Source organism: Moschus berezovskii, chromosome 2, assembly GCF_049115385.1.
Source record: "Moschus berezovskii isolate FMDL1 chromosome 2, NW_MosBer_1.0, whole genome shotgun sequence".
Classification (NCBI taxonomy): domain Eukaryota; kingdom Metazoa; phylum Chordata; class Mammalia; order Artiodactyla; family Moschidae; genus Moschus; species Moschus berezovskii.
Genome location: NC_142461.1, coordinates 111,689,490 through 111,709,553, shown reverse-complemented (window position 1 = coordinate 111,709,553; position 20,064 = coordinate 111,689,490). Strand labels below are relative to the sequence as shown.

Genomic DNA, 20,064 nt, shown 5'->3' with positions numbered 1-20,064 from the left:
TTTCACAGTTTTCCTGGGTTAGAGCATGACCTACAGGAAGGCACTTGATTTCCCTGGTTTTGAAAGATTAGCTCCTAAAAATAACGTATAAGGATGACATAATGAAGAGACAAAACTTTGAGGTGGAGTAAATAATATTCTAAGCAGAGAGTATTCAAAAGAGTTTATTAAAATGTTGGAAAGCACTACCATAAAACAGGGACCAAGAGTTAAGAAGAGATTCAAGTCCAGAAAGTAACCCAGCCTATTTCCTTCCCTGTGGATATGTAACCATAACTAGAGCTACTGCTGGCCCCATCTGTACCCAGCGTACTTGATATAAGTCAAACAGGATATGATATTTTAAGGTCATTTCTGGAAAAATTACTGACTTCAATGGCAAAATCATAGAACCTATGTAAAATCATTCATTCCTATAGATTTTTACCTCTTGAAGAAACAAAATACAGTGTCATGTAAATGGGTATCAGAAGATTGGGTTCTAATGTTCTGATGGTGGTGTGATAACAGTGAGTTTTTTCACCTGAATAAAGCTCCACTTCCTTATCTAAACACTGAGGGGATCAGATCTGACTGCCATTAAAATGCCCACAGGAGCCGGAAGCAACCTGACTTGAAGATGATAGAGTTTTCTGCTACTGGTGGCTCTGTGAGGTGCTGAACACAGCGACGGCATGCAGAGTGCATGTCTCCTTCTGGGGACAGTCGGCCACAGTGGACTGTCTCCAGCTGGGAATGCAGGCCCTGTGTCACCATACAGTCAGATTATTCAGGAAAATACAGAAATCCAAACTTTTATGTCAAATATCCTGGTTTTAAAATATTGGCAACTAATCTAAAATCAGGGCTTCTCTGGAGGCTCAGGGGTAAAGAATCTGCCTGCAACGCAGGAGTTCCAGGGTTCAAACCCAAGGTGGGGAAGATACCCTGGAGAAGGGAATGGCTACCCACTCCAGTATTCTTGCCTGAAGAATTCCACTGGACAGAGGAGCCTAGCAGGCTGCCATCCCTGGGGGTTACAAAAAGTCAAACAGGAATTGTTGACTAACTAACATACACTCTAAAAGATGGGGGAACACAGGTAATTCTGAAGGTCAAACTAAGCATATATGTGAGTGGACTGGGTCTTATGGCTGCCATTTGTGACCTCCAACTGGAAGCCTCCAGTTTCTCTCTGCCCTGTTGGTCCTATGTGAGGATAGGGTAGCGTCATCCTGGGGCCACAGGCACTAAACCTCCACACAATTCTAATTAAGCTTTTTTGTTCTTGGTTTCATTAACATATGAATACAGTAGGGAATCAGGGCAACCACAGTCAGTGGGATGGATGCACTTTTACAGAAAGACAGCACATAAAACAAATACTCGGTGTCAGTGGGGATCTTGATGAAATGGTAGAGCTGCAGGGTCGTCAACGAGGCCAGGGCACAGAGCAGCCGGAAGCTCAGCCTGTAGCCATTTTCTCCTCCACAACTCCTGAGGAACATCTTTGAGTTAACTGCAAAGCCCAAGCCAAAGAGGACCCCAAGGTTTCTCACAAGTCCAGCAAAAGGTGTGGTGTCAATGTGGATCCAGTCAGGGTTGGCGCACCACTTCTTGGCTATGGGCACGGACCACAGCAGGTCAATGTCAAGAAGTCTGAGAAGCAGGTAAAAGCCAAATGCAAACAGGAAGAGGAACAGGTTGGTCTTCAGGTATGCGTTCAGGCTGGCTGTTTGGATACCTGGAGTGTATTCAAAGACCTCCGCTACCAGGACGCCTGGGGATTGGAAAGCAACACTGAACAGAACTGTGTGCCTTTGAGACTCTCAGGAATCATTCCTCTCTGCATTGAAGAATTTAGCCACAGTTTTCAATGATAAAGGGTTGTAGAAACCTAGGTTCTATCCATTTTCCAAAGCCTGTTTTTTTAAGGCAGTAACTGAAACTTCAGTTTCCCCATGGTCTTTTATCTATCCACATTAGCACAGGGGGATCTTTCAGGAGTCCAGGGCACTGAGTGACAACCCACTTTATAGGCAGAGCACTGATCTAGGTGCTTGCAATGAATATTTCAATTGCCACAGCCAGTTAATGTAGAGAGCCTTTGAAAGATATGTGGAGTTGAAAAGCGGAAACTCGATCATTGTGAATGCTGGTAGAAATACAAAGCAACTGCTGAATGAAGTCCACAGTTAGGTAATAATCACTGCAGGTGTTTCCAAGAAAGTGACATGGTGTGCAGGTTGGAAGGCCATTATTGAGTCTCCCAAAGCAAGACACAAGCACACTGTCCTTCGTGGTGGCTCAGGAGTTGGACTCGGCACTAGTCACACTTTAGAGAAGCCCAATCATGTCACCAAGAGGTTATGCGCTTATACTTTTGAGTGAGAATGTGCCATTGTCTGTATGGAGAATTTGAGAGATATGAAGAACCGCTTAAGCTCCTAGGGCAGCATTAACTATCAGTGGCTTGACAGAATTACCTGAGTTTGGGGAATCATTTAGCAGGGAGAATCTGACAACATAAAACAAAGGACACTAAAGCTTTCAATGATACAACAAAAGGTAAGTGATCATATTTACCACCAATTACTCCAAGAATAACTTGATGAGGAAAATGTGTTGCTATGAATACTCTGGAGATGCAGACACTGATTTGAATCAACCAAAAAAGACTCCAAAGAAATGACCAAGTCAGTCTACGATGGAAAAATAGAGAAAAGCATAAAAAGCAAAGAAATTGTATCACTCTTAAAAATGGGTGCGGGGTTGACACCAGATTATCTTTCACAGAGGAATCTTCTAGCTGTGATGTAATATCATAATTCTAGGGGGTCTTTCAATTTCAAATGTTTTAAAAGATGTTTCTATATTTATCGATGCATTAAACTGAACCAATGCTAGGCTATATTGTGAAATTTTAATAAACGCTGTGAAAAGAAACCAACTTGGCATCCTGATAATTATTCTAATGAAGGGAAAGTCAAGTTTGGGGGAATTATTAATATCTACAGTGATCTAGAATAAATTATATATATTTTTACTCCTTGTCATATGTGCTTCCTCTTTCCTCTCTCAACATCTTTTTGCTTGAAGAAAACTCACAGAAGAGGTAACTGCCAATATGATGAAAAGTACACAGGCATTCCATCAAGGGCAAGTTTTCATTGGGTTTAATTTCAAGACTCTCAAGCTCTCAAGAGTCCTGGTCCCTTGGTTTTTGACACATAGAAAATAAGAAAGAGAAAGTGACCGATGGGTTATATATGTTGAATTAGAAGCAGCAGTATACAGAAAACTTATAAAAATATTTAAGTCCAAGCAATGTTCATCATTTTAATAAAAAATATTAGCAATAATGAGTTCTAGGAATCCTTGACAGTTCTGAATGATTTGTCCTTGATAATTGGACTAAATTTTGGATATTGAAAAGTTAAGGAATAGAGAGAAACAAGATTTTCAAAGAGAAAGTAAGCAGGGGTTATCCATATGGAAGAAGAATCAACAAGGATGTGATAATATTTAGGTAAGGTGTGGGCACTCAGTACATTTTGATGGATCAACGAAATGATGTAGTTATAAGAATCAAAGAAGAGTCGAGAATTTTTTTTTAGAAGAAACAAATAATTTTCCAGGTTTGAGAACTGGAGGAGAAAATGAACTACAGAGAAAAGGCAAGGCTTATCTAGATTCCTACTTTGAAAAATTGTCTGTGGATAGAAAATGCTAATTTTTAAAAATTACAACATGTTTTTACCATTGTCGTTTTGGATTGGATAATGAATACCTTAAGGCATACAGGTCACAGTCTCATTAGTATAAACTTTAAAGATGCCCAAATTCCTTTGCATTTGTTTTGTATAGTACCCAATATTACTCTGAAAAGTGGAATATGAGATGGACTTTGGAAGTTCTTTATTATAAACAACTTCCATGTAATGGTGTATCTTATAGTATCTTTTATGCAATTAACTGGAGAATCTTACCTCAGACTGCCTAATAATTTCTGATTAAAGTGTTGCTCAAAATTGTTTTAATGATAGTTAAACTATATGAGGAAAGAAAAGAAGGAAAAAGTATAAAAATTTTGAATAATTTAAAGGTCTAGGCCTTTCAGAATGTTATGAATCTACTAACATTAAATCTACTAATATTAGAATTTAAGTTTGCTTCTGGACATTTTTAATTAAAAGATTGCATAATATTTAAAGCTAGAATATATGTTATTTATGTCAAAATTATTAGTTATTCAAAGAAGAAAGCATAATTATGCTAAAGTAACCCATGCATTTGAGGGGAACGAGGCTTCTCAAAAATTTCTGTTTAATCTTAAATTAAGGGAATATGCATGCAAAAATACTTCCTTATATAATTTTAAATGACTTATTTATGAACTACCAAAGTGAGTACAGTATTATGGGAACCCCAAAGGCACATTTAAAAAGTCATTAATCAGTTAAACATTTCCAACCCTGTAATGTGGTAATCATTGTAAGCTAATTAAGGTATTATCTTAAAGCAAAATATTAATCTTCTATTCATTTAGCTATATTGACTATGATATAATTGAATAAGTACATTTCAATAATTAAAAATACACTAAACTGAATTTTTAAAAAGACTTTCTGTGTTTAAGACTGTCATATTCCAGTGCTACAGAGATTGGAGCTAAGCTGACCTGTGCAGAGTGATAAAAGACTTATCCATCTGACTGATGCTGTGGCTCAGGGCCGCTGTCACCATGACATACCAGACACATGATGAACCCATTGCATGGCCAGATGGACTTCCTGCAAGAAAGTGGTAATCCATTTGAAAGGTGGTTAATAGAGTACAACTATCAGAAATGGACAATAGAATAGCATCTTAGTCATGAATATTACAAATAACTCAGAAAAAAGCCATAGGACATAGGCTATATGTAATGTTTAGTAATGGGTAGAATAAAGAAAATTGAGTCAGAATTGAGTCAAATGCTATTTCAAAAAATTTCCCCAAGGTTATTCAAGTTCACTGAGGTCCAGAAATCAAAATGCTCAAGTCTAATTAAGAACTCAGGCAGCTGCATCAAAAAATCTGTCACATCCTTAGTCATTCTTCATATCTAATTGTTTTTAACTGATGACAAGATTGGAGTACTTGGATTGAATCTTGAATCAGTTTGTTTTCCTTGGGCTGAAAGTCAAACATCTTAAAGCTATCACTGCTGGGTCTGATTTACCAACTAACTGCTATGTGTGAGCTACCCCCATGCCCATCTTGTGACTGGTTGCTGCACTAGGAGTCTTTGTCATTAAATGGAAAAGGGAAGCTACAAAGTGGCATCAATCCTGGCAGAATAAATCTGCAGACAGGAAACCTTTCTATCCCCAGAATGTCTTTCCCATGTCGCTAGATCTTTTTTTAAAAAAATAACTTTGTTTTGATGTACTCCTTGAGTTTTTACCAAGTGGAGATTCATTGAGCTTAAACATCAGTCTTTTTTTAAAAAACACCAAGTTAAATAAAGACAAATTGATTACTTATGGATCTCGTTCTTTCAAATCTATTTCTTAAACAGAAATTGTCAGGGCTTTTTATATGTTTCATGCGTTGGAAAACTTCAAGGAGTGAATGTAGAATGTAGTATTTCTTTTTTTCTTTTCCAGAAAATGTCTCATAAGACAGAGCATGTGCTGGAAAGTTCTAGGATAAATCAAACTAGCATTTCAATTGTCCCAAATGCTATCCAGCCAGCCAACCAGCCTGCATTGTTTTCACAAAAATAAAATACATACCATCCCTGACATGATGGAATGCACAGTCTATTGGAGGAGTCAGATATTAAATAACTGATAATAGTACAGTGTGATAAGTACTATAACAGATGGATGCCTACTTTTTTGGTAGCAAAAAAAAAAAAGAGATATTCCAAAAACTTATTAGGAATTTACGCATTCACTGTATTCAAGTTTAGTCTCAGATGTCAAATGTCAAGAATTTTAGGCTGTGTAACAAACTGTGTGGAGGTACAATATAACATAATCTTACAAATTAAAACAATATGCAATTTACCTTTTATATATATATATATATTTAAAACTTTAGTAAAGATTTTATACTCATACAAAATCTTACTTATGAGAGAGTGGACCAAGAAGTCTACTTATATACTGTATACACAAGAGAAAAAACAAAGTGGAAAGAAATAACTCTATGATTAGAGAGAATTTCGGCAGACAATAGTAATACCAGGAAGTCCTTACCTTTCTTACAGAAACCTTGTCTATTGTCTCATTTATGTGATTCTCAGAAGATCTATAGTAACTTTGAAGGGTACACAGCAGCAGATAAATCAGCATTTCCAGTATTATAATGTAGTTTTTTTTAATTTGTTCTAGTTAATTGTCTTTTGTTTATTTCTATATCAAACCATGACCTTCTTCCAAAAAAAAAAAAGGCCAAGAATAAAATCATTTGAGGAATATTCTCTTAACTTATCCTTTTACAAATTTTTAAAAAATGAAAATTTCTTACTCATAAAAGTTTTACCCTTTTCACTAGCATTTTTTGTTTATGAACTTTTAGCATCCTCACCCATGCCATTTTCTTCCCTGTGTGATATTGTACAGTTATTAGGTGATAATCATGAACAATGGCTCTCTGTTGGAATATCTTTAGAAACCTGAGGCTGCTTTAATAGCTTACCTGGACCTGTTTCGCATGTAGTGGGGAACTGTTCAAGGCACGGACTTGAGTGATTTGGGTAAATCTGAGTTTCTTGGACCCACCAATAAGGCCGATGACCAAATAATATCCTGTATTTAAAGAAATATAAATATGCATATATGTTTAAACACACAGTTGTTACTTAATTGGAGACTAGCTGTTCTCTCCTATAAAAATGACTCAAGCAGACTGTTGATGAGGAAAGCTCATTATTGACAGACTGAAAGAATTTAAGTTCTGGTCTGTCTCTCATTATAGAGGATGAGTCATACGGAGTTTGGGCATCCTAGTTTCCAATAGAAACAGGGACTTTTTTCCTTGCAAGGGAAGTCTTTTGGTGCTTTGGATACTTAGACCCAAAATATCAAAGTGGTCCTTGGAATTATTAATCTGTTCATTATGGTGCAGTTCGTTTAACTCACTTCTTGGTTAATCACACCATATATGTTATAGGCTTTTGGAATTTACTTCTAAGTCAGATAAATTATAGACTTCTATGCTTTTCTGTAAGTTCTGTTAACGAATAGGTGTTTCAAGTTAACCAGTATGTTTGAAAGATTTTCCAAGTAAAACTATACACATCTGAAATGTGATCATTAAGCCAAAGCTACAAATTTAAGAGGAAGCTTTATGAAGAATGAAACAAAACAGAAGGCTTACCATTTAAAAATAAGATTGAACCAATCCCCAATGACTGCTACCCATATCATCTTAGTTCCAACTGTCTGATTAAGTTGAAACCAAAGTGGAAAATAAATAGAAAAGATATTCCGGGGATCTCCAACATTGGACATAAAATTTAGAAAATTGTAGTAAGCTCGGTAGTCCTTCTGCAAATGCTGAATAACGAGCACTCCATTCCTATGAAGGAAATCCATCTTGAAAGAGAGGCAGTTCTAAACATAGAGCGAGTGGAGCTGAAGTGCTCTGAGTTCTACCATTTTTATACGTTACTCTCTTGGCGTGTCCAGCCATTACTGTGACATGTGATACTGACCATCTGCGGAGAGGGCATGTCTATCCTCCTCTGCTGAAAAGTTCATCTGCTTTATGATTTTAATTGATGCCAAAGAGGTGAAGTACATGCTGATCTGTGGCAAGTCGAGGGGAAATTTGGGTAGAGACACAATGCACTTCTTATGCAGTCTGTCTTTTGTGTGAACAGTTGGATCATGTTTGCTTGAAATTTTTGCACAGTTCATTTCGTTCAAGGGCAGAGACATTAGCAATTTCTGTGCTTCACTAGAAGACTATGTAAATAATTACTGCATGTCAAATAGCCCTTAAAGCAATGCATTTTAATTTAAAATAGACTGTGGCTCTTTGACTATTTTATTGGGTCTTTCAGGAAAACGGATGAGTAAATATCTAGGCATGAAAAATTTATATGATATGACAGTATTTTCTGATTACAGATGTTTAAATAAAAATATTTTGATATTTCCTTATTAGCAAAGAGAATAATATGAGAGATGTGGAACAGAGAAAAAAACGCATGGAGTATATGAAATCTGGAAGGAAATGTGTTGCTTTTTGACTGTGAGGCCAGAAAGCAGATATGGAGATTACTGAGTCGTAGGTCTACTAGATGGTAGAACTGTTAGGAAAGAGGCATATTTTTATTGGCTAGAGAAAATAATTGAGAGCATGGGAGAGTTGCTCATGTGACAGAGCCCAAGAAAATAAAGTCTGTCACTGTTTCCATGGTTTCCCCATCTATTTGCCATGAAGTGATGGGACTGCATGCCATGATTTTAGTGTTTTGAATGTTGAGTTTTAAGCCAGCTTTTTCACTCCCCTCTTTTATCTTCACGAGAGGCTCTTTCGTTCCTCTTCACTTTCTGCCATAAGGGTGGTGTCATCTGCATATCTGAAACGTGAAAGTGAAAGTTGCTCAGTCGTGTCCAACTCTTTATGACCCCATGGACTATATAGTCCATGGAACTCTCCAGGCCAGAATACTGAAGTGGGTAGCCTTTCCCTTCTCCAGGGGATCTTCCAAACCCAGGGATCGAACCCAGCTCTCCTGCACTGCGGGCAGATTCTTTACCAACTGAGCTATCAGGGAAGCCCTGCATATCTGAGGTAATTGATATCTTTCCTGGCAATCTTGATTCCAGCTTGTGCTTCATCCAGCCCAGCATTTCACATGATGTACTCTGCTGCTGCTCTGCATATAAGTTAAATAAGCTCTTAATATGCCAGCAAATTTAGAAAACTCAGCCGTGGCCACAGGACTGGCCCCATCATTTAATGGCACCTTATTATGGAGATCCAGTGTCTACCTTCCCAGACTCTTTGCTTCTCTTGGAGGAAATGTTTTGACTAACCAGTCTTTTGGGATGCTTTTTAAAAAATGCCATGTCTTTCCCAGATAAATTAAATTTCTGGTTATGGAAGTTAGGCATTAGCATTTTAAAAATACTTTCCAAATGATTGCAATGTGCAGTTAGGATTGAAAATCATTGATATAAAGCAATTCATACATAGCTTGTTCTCCTTTTGGCCTTAAACCCCTCCCTCTGCCAAAAGTCTACCTGAAAGAAGCTTCACTGACATTTAATATGTCAACTATTGGGCTTAATTGGATTTCCCATTACATTCGATTTTTGCACTAAGTGATGTATCTTGTTGTCAAGTCTTTGGAGACTCTATCTCTAGAATGAAAGAAAACCCTAATCTCCAGAAGAGGTGAAGCAATGGAGGTAATTGAAGTGCACTTCTCATAAAATAGGGCATAGTGATGGCAACCTTGCTTACTGAGTTTTCTGTGCTTCTCTCCCAAAAAGAGCTTAAAACACAGCCTGGCTTCTATGGATGAGAACTTGGGTCTGACAGTCACTAAGTAGGACTGCAAGTGGCATCAGATCATTTTTCAGACAGTGTCTTTAAATGTCTTCCAGGAAATGAATATCAGTCTCTGTCCATGCTGAGAACCTCACAGTCTCCTTTATTAGTTTTTCTGTGGTGGGAGGAGAGCCAGGAAGTAGTCAGCCCTCACTGGCTCTCCCCAGGTTTTGCTCTCCCCTCGGGCAGACTGCAGACTATGAATTACATTCACTCTCACTCTCCCGCTACTGTGCTAATCTGATCTGAGGGGTGTTGGGGATAAAAGTAATTGTGCTGAAAACTCAGTTGTGCTTTAGAATGTCTTGCCTTTATAGTCTGCCTGTTATTTATCTTTAAAAATACTTCATCTTGGGACTTTGCTGGTGGTCCAGTGGCTAAGACTCTGAGCTCCCGATGCCGGGGGCCTGGGTTCAGTCTCTGGTCAGTGAACTAGATCCCACATGCTGCAACTAAGACCTGGCACAGACAAAGTAATAAAATAATAATAATAATAAAACACTCCATCTTATTATCCGATTTTAACTTCACAGAGGTCTTCATTTTAGGGATGAGGAAATGAACAAGTAACTGCCCAGGTCAGTTTTTTAGTATGGGAGGCCTGCTTGGAAATGAAATTTTGTTTCCAGAGCAATGATTTTTCTCAATCTAAGCCTTGACTTGGTTGCTTAAGGCCAACATTGATGAGATTTTTAAAACAGTTGCAAAATGAATAATAGCTAATGCCATAACCATCTCGTTTCAAATGTTTTCAACCACCCAGACCTCCAGTTTCCCTGTATCGTGATTGGTTGACGCTGAACCACATCTGGTCAGCTGCTTGATCACTAAGAGGACATCACAGATACAGACACCGCTTGGAATTGTTGGGTGGCTCATCCCATCATTTGACAACAGGGACACAGTTGTTGTGGGTACTCAGTGGCTACTGTTAACTTCCCAGTTGCTGACATCTTCCCTGGAGGAAATATAAAGTGGCACAAAGATGGGTCCCTCCAGAGCTTGTGGGGAGCTCTGATGCCCATCTGCTGCTGGTGCCCCTGGGACCCAGCATAGGTTTTCTTCTCTGGGAATAGTCATGCATGGAAATAAATTGTGCTGTGCTAAGTCGTTTCAGTTGTGTCTGACTCTTTGTGACCCTATGGACCACAGCCCACCAGGCTCCACTGTCCAGGCAAGAATACTGGAGTAGGTTGCCATTTCCATATCCAGGGGATCTTTCTGAGCCAGGAATCAAACCCATATCTCTTATGTCTCCCGCATTGCCAGGCAGGTTCTTTAAGACTAGCACCACTAAATAAATTAAATTTACTCAGATGAGAGCAAACAGAGATTATTTATTCTGCTTGCTAGCAAGGGCCAGCCACCATCTCATGCATCTGACAAAAACACAAAAGTGGACAGAGGATTGGAAACACTTTATAAAAACAAAGAAGGGAGGCCTCAGGGTTGCTCTGATAAAAGGTGGTTGGTGGCGTGTGTAATCTGGAAATGAGCTTCTAGAAGCAAAGCATCTTAGGTGATTGGTTTGGGAAACCATTTGGCTTTCTCTGGTTGGTCCTGAGTTGAAGGCAGGGGCAAAAAGTAGGGAAACTGGCAATCACTGACCAAGTTCTGAGCACTCTGGGCATTTGGCTTCAGATGTTGTGGATCAGAGTTCTGTTGTTATATTTGGTCTGGCCATTGTCCATTTGTATACTCTGTCTTTCACAAGACAAATTGAATGAGCATATGTCAGAAGTAATTTATGCAGCATCCCACCAAGAAATAAGGGACTCCCTGGGATTCTGAGTTTATAATTCTTATTTATTAATATTTATTTATTTGGCTGCACTGGGTCTCAGTTGTGGTACTTGGGATCGTCTATCTTTGTTGCAGTTTGGAGGATCGTTAGTTGTGATATCTGAAATTCTTAGTTGCAAACTTAGTTGCGGCATGTGGGATCTAGTTCCTTGACCAAGGATGGAACCTGGGTCCCCTGCGTTGAGAGTGCAAAGTTCTAGCCACTGGACCACCAGGGGAGTCCCTATAATTCTTATTGAGTTAAAATGAGGATATGTGCTTGCTTGCCAAGGACAAATCAATTTATTCAGGTATATCATGATTCTGTGAGGCATCGGCCTTGACTAATCAGAGTCTGTACTCTTGGCCTTTTTGTTTTTGCATAATCAGTTTCCATAATCTCTTTAATGAACCATGAAGAAAGACATTACTTTGCTTTATTTTTTTCTAAGATGTGTTTGAGCCATATATTTTATCATATTCTTTCCTCATAAACTTCCTTAAATTATAATGTGAATGATATCAAATACATTTTGTCTTAAAATTTTAACTTCTTACTCATTCAGTACTTCAGAGTCTGTGGACTGTGAGGAAGTTGGTCGCACATTAGCTTTTCATCTTAGGTGGATAATTTAGAAAGACTGTCTCCTGAGGACTCTCTGCTTCTGTAGACTGTGGGGTAATTAACCACAGCATAACACCTTGATTTCTTTTGCCTCTTAACAGGAACTGCTAAATCTGTTTCCTTCCCATAGTTCATCATTTTTTATCTTTTCCTGCTTTAGCTTATATATACGTTCTCGGCGTTGCCTCCTCCAACCAGCTCCCTCACCATTCCTGTATAGTGCTTTCTCTCCAACGCTCTTTTCTTTTAGGGATTTTATTCCTCTGCTAGGGCTAATATATGCAGTATCATACTGGGTGGTTTAGATGATAGAAATTGGAGCCCACAAGCCCAAGATAAAGGTGTCAGCAGGGTTGGTTTCTTCAGTGGACTCCATCCTTGGCTTGCAGATGGCATCTTCTCCTCGTGGCCTCAATGGTCTTCCTGCTGTGAGACTCTGTCCTAATCTCTTTTTATAAGGACATGAGTCACATTGTATTAATGCTCAACTTTAATGTCCTCATTTTAACTTAGTTACCACTTTTAGTTCAGTTCAGTTCAGTCGCTCAGTCGTGTCCGACTCTCCGTGACCCCATGAACCACAGCACGCCAGGCCTCCCTGTCCATCACCAACTCCCGGAGTTCACTCAAACTCATGTCCATCGAGTCGGTGATGCCATCCAGCCATCTCATTCTCTGTTGTCCCCATCTCCTCCTACCCCCAATCGCTCCCAGCATGAGAGTCTTTTCCAGTGAGTCAACTCGTCGCATGAGGTGGCCAAGTATTGCAGTTTCAGCTTTAGCATCAGTCCTTCCAATGAACACCCAGGATTGATCTCCTTTAAAATGGACTGGTTGGATCTCCTTGCAGTCCAAGGGACTCTCAAGAGTCTTCTCCAACACCACAGTTCAAAAGCATCAATTCTTCGGCGATCAGCTTTCTTCACAGTCCAACTCTCACATCCATACATGACCACAGGAAAAACCATACCCTTGACTAGACTGACCTTGGTTGGCAAAGTAATGTCTCTGCTTTTTAATATGCTATCTAGGTTGGACATAACTTTCCTTCCAAGGAGTAAGTGTCTTTTAATTTCATGGCTGCAATCAGCATCTGCAGTGATTTTGGAGCCCCAAAAAATCAAGTCTGACACGGTTTCCACTGTTTCCCCATCTATTTCCCAAGAAGTGATGGGACCAGATGCCATGATCTTCGTTTTCTGAATGTTGAGCTTCAAGCCAACCTTTTCACTCTCCTCTTTCACTTTCATCAAGAGGCCTTTGAGTTCCTCTTCACTTTCTGCCATAAGGGTAGTGTCATCTGCATATCTGAGGTTATTGATATTTCTGCCAGCAATCTTGATTCCAGCTTGTGCTTCTTCCAGCCCAGCATTCCTCATGATGTACTCTGCACAGAAGTTAAATAAGCAGGTGACAATATACAACCTTGATGTACTCCTTTTCCTATTTGGAACCAGTCTGTTGTTCCATGTCCAGTTCTGACTGTTGCTTCCTGACCTGCATACAGGTTTCTCAAGAGGCAGGTCAGGTGGTCTGGGATTCCCATCTCTTTCAGAATGTTCCACAGTTTATTGTGATCCACACAGTCAAAAGCTTTGGCATAGTCAATGAAGCAGAAATAGATGTTTTTCTGGAACTCTCTTGCTTTCTCCATGATCCAGCGGATGTTGGCAATTTGATCTCTGGTGCCTCTGCCTTTTAAAAACCTGCTTGAACATCTGGGAGTTCACGGTTCACATTTTGCTGAAGCCTGGCTTGGAGAATTTTGAGCATGACTTTACTAGCATGTGAGATGAGTGCAATTGTGCGGTAGTTTGAACATTCTTTGGCATTGCCTTTCTTTGGGATTGGAATGAAGACTGACCTTTTCCAGTCCTGTGGCCACTGCTGAGTTTTCCAAATTTGCTGGCATATTGAGTGCAGCACTTTCACAGCATCATCTTTCAGGATTTGAAATAGCTCAACCGGAATTCCATCACCTCCACTAGCTTTGTTCGTAGTGATGCTTTCTAAGGCCCACTTGACTTCACATTCCAAATGTCTGGCTCTAGGTCAGTGATCATGTTATCGTGACTATCTTGGTCGTGAAGATCTTTTTTGTACAGTTCTTCTGTGTATTCTTGCCACTTCTTCTTAATATCTTCTGCTTCTGTTAGGTCCATACCATTTCTGTCCTTTATCGAGCTCATCTTTGCATGAAATATTCCCTTGGAATCTCTAATTTTCTTGAAGAGATCTCTTGTTTTTCCTGTTCTGTTGCTTTCCTTTATTTCTTTGCATTGATCACTGAGGAAGGCTTTCTTATCTCTCCTTGCTAATCTTTGGAACTCTGCATTCAGATGCTTATATCTTTCCTTTTCTCCTTTGCTTTTCGCTTCTCTTCTTTTCACAGCTATTTGTAAGGCCTCCTCAGATAGCTATTTTGCTTTTTTGCATTTCTTTTCCATGGGGATGGTCTTGGTCCCTGTCTCCTATACAATGTCACGAACCTCCGTCCAGAGTTCATCAGGCACTCTATCTATCAGATCTAGTCCCTTAAATCTATTTCTTACTTCCACTGTATAATCATAAGGGATTTGATTTAGGTCATATCTGAATGGTCTAGTGGTTTTCCCTACTTTCTTCAATTTAAGTCTGAATTTGGCAATATGGAGTTCATGATCTGAGCCACAGTCAGCTCCTGATCTTGTTTTTGCTAACTGTATAGAGCTTCTCCATCTTTGGCTGCAAAGAATATAATCAATCTGATTTCGGTGTTGACCATCTGGTGATGTCCATGTGTAGAGTCTTCTCTTGTGTTGTTGGAAGAGGGTGTTTGCTATAGAGTTGGACTGTGAAGAAAGCTGATCGCCGAAGAATTGATGCTTTTGAACTGTGGTGCTGGAGAAGACTCTCGAGAGTTCCTTGGACTGCAAGGAGATCCAACCAGTCCATCCTAAAGGAGATCAATCCTGGGTGTTCATTGGAAGGACTGATGATAAGGCTGAAACTGCAATACTTTGGCCACCTCATGCGATGAGTTGACTCACTGGAAAAAATTCTGATGCTGGGAAAGGTTGGGGGCGGGAGGAGAAGGGGACGACAGAGAATGAGATGGCTGGATGGCATCACCGACTCTGTGGACATGAGTTTGAGTGAACTCCGGGAGTTGGTGATTGACAGGGAGGCCTGGCGTGCTGTGATTCATGGGGTCGCGGAAAGTCGGACACGACTGAGTGACTGAACCAATTTTTTATTCTTTTTCTCAAAGAGAGGATCCAATTTACAGGAGTTTTAAAGCCCCTAAGTCTATTATTGTTATTTAGTAAATATTTCTTGGGGCTTCTCAGGTGACTCAGTGGTAAAGAACCTGCCTGCCAATTCAGGAGATGAAGGAGAAGAAGATTCGATCCCTGAATCAGGAAGATCCCTTTGAGGAGGAAAGGGCAACCCACCTCAGTATTCTTTCCTGGAAAATCCCATGGACAGAGGAAACTAGTGGGCTACAGTCCATAGGGTTGCAAAGAGTCACACACAACTGAGTGACTGAGTATGCATGCAAAGGTTTCTTAAGCGAATCGATTATTGAACAAAACTTGATGTGACTGCTAACTTATAAAGAGGTTCAGTTCAGTTCAGTTCAGTTCAGTCGCTCAGTCGTGTCCGACTCTCCGCGACCCCATGAATCACAGTTAATCTAAATTAAAATATATTTTCTTACAGAGATGATATTGTAAAGTGGCCAGATCAAGAAAGCTTCCTTAAGGTAAAGAAAATTACAGATAATGTTTATCTAAGAAAACAGTAATATATGTATGCATCTGCTTATGCTTAAAGATAATAGGAAAATAAGCAGTTTAAAATATTTTAAGGTTATCTTCATGTCAATGTATGGCAAAATCAACCAATATAATATTGTAAAATAATTAGCCTCCAATAAAAAATTAAAAAATAAATAAATAAAAAATAAAATATTTTAAGGTTATCTACAAAGAAATGAAGAGAATACAGTGTAGGAAGTGGGAAACACTTGATTCCTTTAAATACTCTTATTTTTTAGATTTGAATTTGAAATCATGTAAATAGCTTAATAATTATAAAATTGAATTGAATTTTAAAACCAGTTCTTGCAAAAAAAATTTCAAATGGGACAAATGATGAAAAGGAAAGCAATGCTTACTTGACCCATTATACCTGTAAAGGATTCGTTTCCAGCTCAACAGCACTTTTATGTGTTTATGATGTTGTTCCTATGGGAAATCTCTTCTCAAGCATTTCCTTAGTCCTCCTCAGTTTGCCATCTGCCACAAGTTGCTTGGGGTGGAGATGCTCCCCAGAACTTACCCTGTGTGGGTAATAGCAGGAGGGAGATGAGGGAGGTTGGTTCTTTTCCGTACTAAGGATCTTCAAATCTATCTTTTCCCACCAATAGCAGAGTCTTCTTGACAAACTGGGACATTTCCAAGTCAAAGATAGTAGAGTTCAAGGCTTCTCCCAAATTGATTCACCAAATAAGATTCACATTATTTGTCTGTTTTTTGTTTGTTTACTTATTTTTGGCTGTGTTGGGTCTTCATTGCTGCATGGACTTTTCTCTAGTTGCAGCGATCTGGGGCTACGCTTCATTGTGGTACAAGAGCTTCTCATTGCAGTTGCTTCTCTTGTTGCAGAGCATGGGCTCCAAGGCTTCAGTAGTTGCAGCTCCAGGGCTCTAGGGCCCAGGCTCAATAGTTGTGGCCCACAGGCTATTCCCAGATTGGGAATCAAACCTGTGTCTCTTGCATTGGCAGGCGAATTTTTTACCACTGATCCATCAGTGAAGCCTGGTAAAGCCATTTCTACAACAATTCACAGGAATCCCATCCTGTGACAGTGCTTATGCCCAGGATCCCTTCATTTCCTCCGTCTCTTCAGAGTTATCGTCAGTCTTTCAGTCTCCTCAGCACCATTTGTCCTGATAACATTTTTCCTCTTAATGTCTAGATTAAAAACATTTCTTTTTGTCGGGGGCAGAGATAAATTACAAGTTTGAGACTAACATATACACAATACTGTATATAAAAAATAGATAAATAACAAGGACAAACAAACTGGATAGTACAGGGATAAGCAAGGATAAACAAATTGTATAGTACAGGGAACTAAAATCAATAGTTTGTAATCACCTATAACGAAAAAGGATTTGAAGAAGAATGTATCACTTTCCTGTACACTTGAAACAATCACAACATTGTCAATTAACTATACTTCAATAAAAAAGATCTTTTAATCTTATAGCCAGTCTCAAAATCTTGTACTGCTGCCTTGTTTTTAGTTAATTCCAATAATTGAATAATTCCAGTTCTACCCAGAACTTTCTTTTTCTGACTCATTTAGATTTTCTTAAGATTTGGATTTGCAGTAAATCCTGCCTATTTTACTTAGATTACAACTTGTAGGCAGAGACTAGAATTTCTGCAATATGCTTTGCCATGCCAAATATGATATAACCACAAGATATATGAGTTATAGCACTCACTGTAATACAACATCATTCAGAGATATTTGACTTAGCTTGTGTCACTGGTTCTGTGGCAATAAGCAAAAATTTATTTTGGAGGCACTGACCTTTAATGTCTCTGTGTATTGTCATTATCTTTTTACCACAAGCTTATCTGCCTTCTCAAAAATAAATTGTGTTTGAGATCTCTCCAGTGTCACTTTACAATGTAAAATGGATTTATTTCAGACTGAGTTTATACCCTAGTGACTTTCAGAAAATAATTACCTCCACTCTGGCTAGCATCCCAGGAATATTGGCATTCCATAATGACACTATTATCAGTGACCCAGCTACAGATGTTCCAGGTACACCCTCCACGAGTCTCATTATGCATTCTTTTCTAGAAATGATCATGACCTATACAACTATAATCTGTTTCCTTGGATCACCAAGGGACCCAATGAAGTTGTCCATTCGGCAATAGTATTCATGTTCTCCAAAGTAGAGTTAAGATACTTTATAGCTGGATTCATATTTTATAAATGGCTTAAGAGTTTCTACCTTGTGTACTCTCAAACTTTGTGGTTTAGTCATTAAGTCATGTCCAACTCTTGTGACCCCATGGACTGTAACCCACCAGACTCCTCTGTCCATGGAATTTTCCAGGCAAGAATACTGGAGCGGGTTGCCATTTCCTTCTCCAGAGAAAGACAACTTTAGTGTGCATCAGAATAACCTGGAGGGCTTACTAAAGCACTGATCACTGGGACCCACATCCAAAATTTTCAATTCAGTAGGAATGGAGGTCAGCCTGAAAATTTACATTTCCAACAAATTCCTAGATGAGGGTGTTGCTGTTGCATGAAGAACATCACTTTGAGAAGCACTAGTGGTATATGACACGATTCTTACATGTACTGTTCAGGACAGGGATAACTCACACCTCAAGGAGTTTATAGTCACATCGGGAAAATGTTTATGTAAATAAATATCATAAATAAATAACATACTGTCCTTAGGGGCTAACAGTAAATCGACAAGAGGAAAAGCAGATTTAACTTTCCGTTTATGAGATTAGGGAAGCCTATGTGGAGGAGGTAGCAAGTAACTGAGCCTGGATCAATGGGTGGAATTTAGAAATGTAAAGCTGTAGGATGAAATGGAGAAATATATTCCATTTGAAATACATTGCATTTAAAAACTGTAGGACAAAATCTCCATTTTTATATTTATGAGACAATTCAAAGTCTGAAACTTTAAAAAATTTTCAGTTGTCTCAAAAATGTCAAAATTGTGTTTCTAAAATTGTGTTTTATTGCAATAATGTTAATCAATTAATAGTAATGTTTTTAATGTGCTAATGCTGTTGTGGTTATGTCAAAATGAGTTCTTATCTTTTAGAAAAGCATACTGAGATTTTTGTGGGTGAAATGACATGTTGTTTGGGAGGGTGGATGGGGTCTGGATAGAGCAGGGTTGACCAATGGTTGATGGTAGCTGGGGCCCTGTGACAGGTACATAAGAGATTCATTGTATTATTTTGTTAACTTTTTTTTTTTTGTAGTTAATTTATTTTTTATTGGAGGCAAATTATTTTACAATATTATATTGGTTGATTTTGCCATACATTGATATGAATTTGCCCCGGGTTTACATAAGTTCCCCCTCCTGAACCCCCCTCCCACCTCCCTCCTCCCTTTATCCTCCCTCTGGGTCATCCCCGCATGCCAGCCCCGAGCATCCTATAACATGCATTGACCCTGAACTAGTGATTCGTTTCACATATGACAACATACGTGTTTCAATGCCATTCTCCCAAATCATCCCACCCTCACCCTCTCCCATAGAGTCCCAAAGACTGTTCTATACATCTGTGTCTCTTTTGCTGTCTCGTATACAGGGTTATCATTTGCATCTTTCTAAATTCCATAGTGTTTTTCTTTCTGGCTTACTTCACTCTGTATAAGAGGCTCCAGTTTCATCCACCTCATCAGAACTGATTCAAATGTATTCTTTTTAATGGCTGAATAATACTCCATTGTGTATATGTACCAAAGCTTTCTTATCCATTCGTCTGCAGATGGACATCTAGGTTGCTTCCATGTCCTGGCTATTATAAACAGTGCTGCAATAAACATTGGAGTACACGTGTCTCTTTCAATTCTGGTTTCCTCGGTGTGTATGCCCAGGAGTGCGATTGCTGGATCATATGGCAGTTCTATTTCCAGTTTTTTGAGGAATCTCCACACTGTTCTCCATAGTGGCTGTACTAGTTTGCATTCCCACCAACAGTGTAAGAGGGTTCCTTTCTCTCCACATCCTCTCCAGCATTTATTGCTTGTAGACTTTTGGATAGCAGCCATTCTGACTGGTGTGAAATGGTATCTCATTGTGGTTTTGATTTGCATCTCTCTGATTATGAGGGATGTTGAGCATTTTTTCATGTGTTTGTTAGCCATCTTTGTGTCTTCTTTGGAGAAATTTCTGTTTAGTTCTTTGGCCCATTTTTTGATTGGGTCATTTATTTTTCTGGAATTGAGCTGCAGGAGCTGCTTGTATAATTTGGAGATTAATCCTTTATCAGTTGCTTCATTTGCTATTATTTTCTCCCATTCTGAAGGCTGTCTTTTCACCTTACTTATAGTTTCCTTTGCTGTGC

General features: G+C 39.0%; 1 protein-coding gene across 1 annotated transcript; it reads right to left on the bottom strand.

Annotated features, from left to right (window-relative positions):
- Positions 1-1,152: 1,152 nt before the first annotated feature.
- On the bottom strand, positions 1,153-7,568 carry G6PC2 (glucose-6-phosphatase catalytic subunit 2). The gene is made up of 5 exons (XM_055398699.1): positions 7,351-7,568; positions 6,670-6,779; positions 4,661-4,772; positions 2,566-2,681; positions 1,153-1,759 (listed from the first exon to the last, which is right to left on the bottom strand). Exons 1-5 carry the CDS (start codon positions 7,566-7,568, stop codon positions 1,248-1,250), a joined length of 1,068 nt encoding a protein of 355 aa, XP_055254674.1. The 3' UTR covers positions 1,153-1,247.
- Between the last annotated feature and the right edge of the window lie 12,496 nt (positions 7,569-20,064).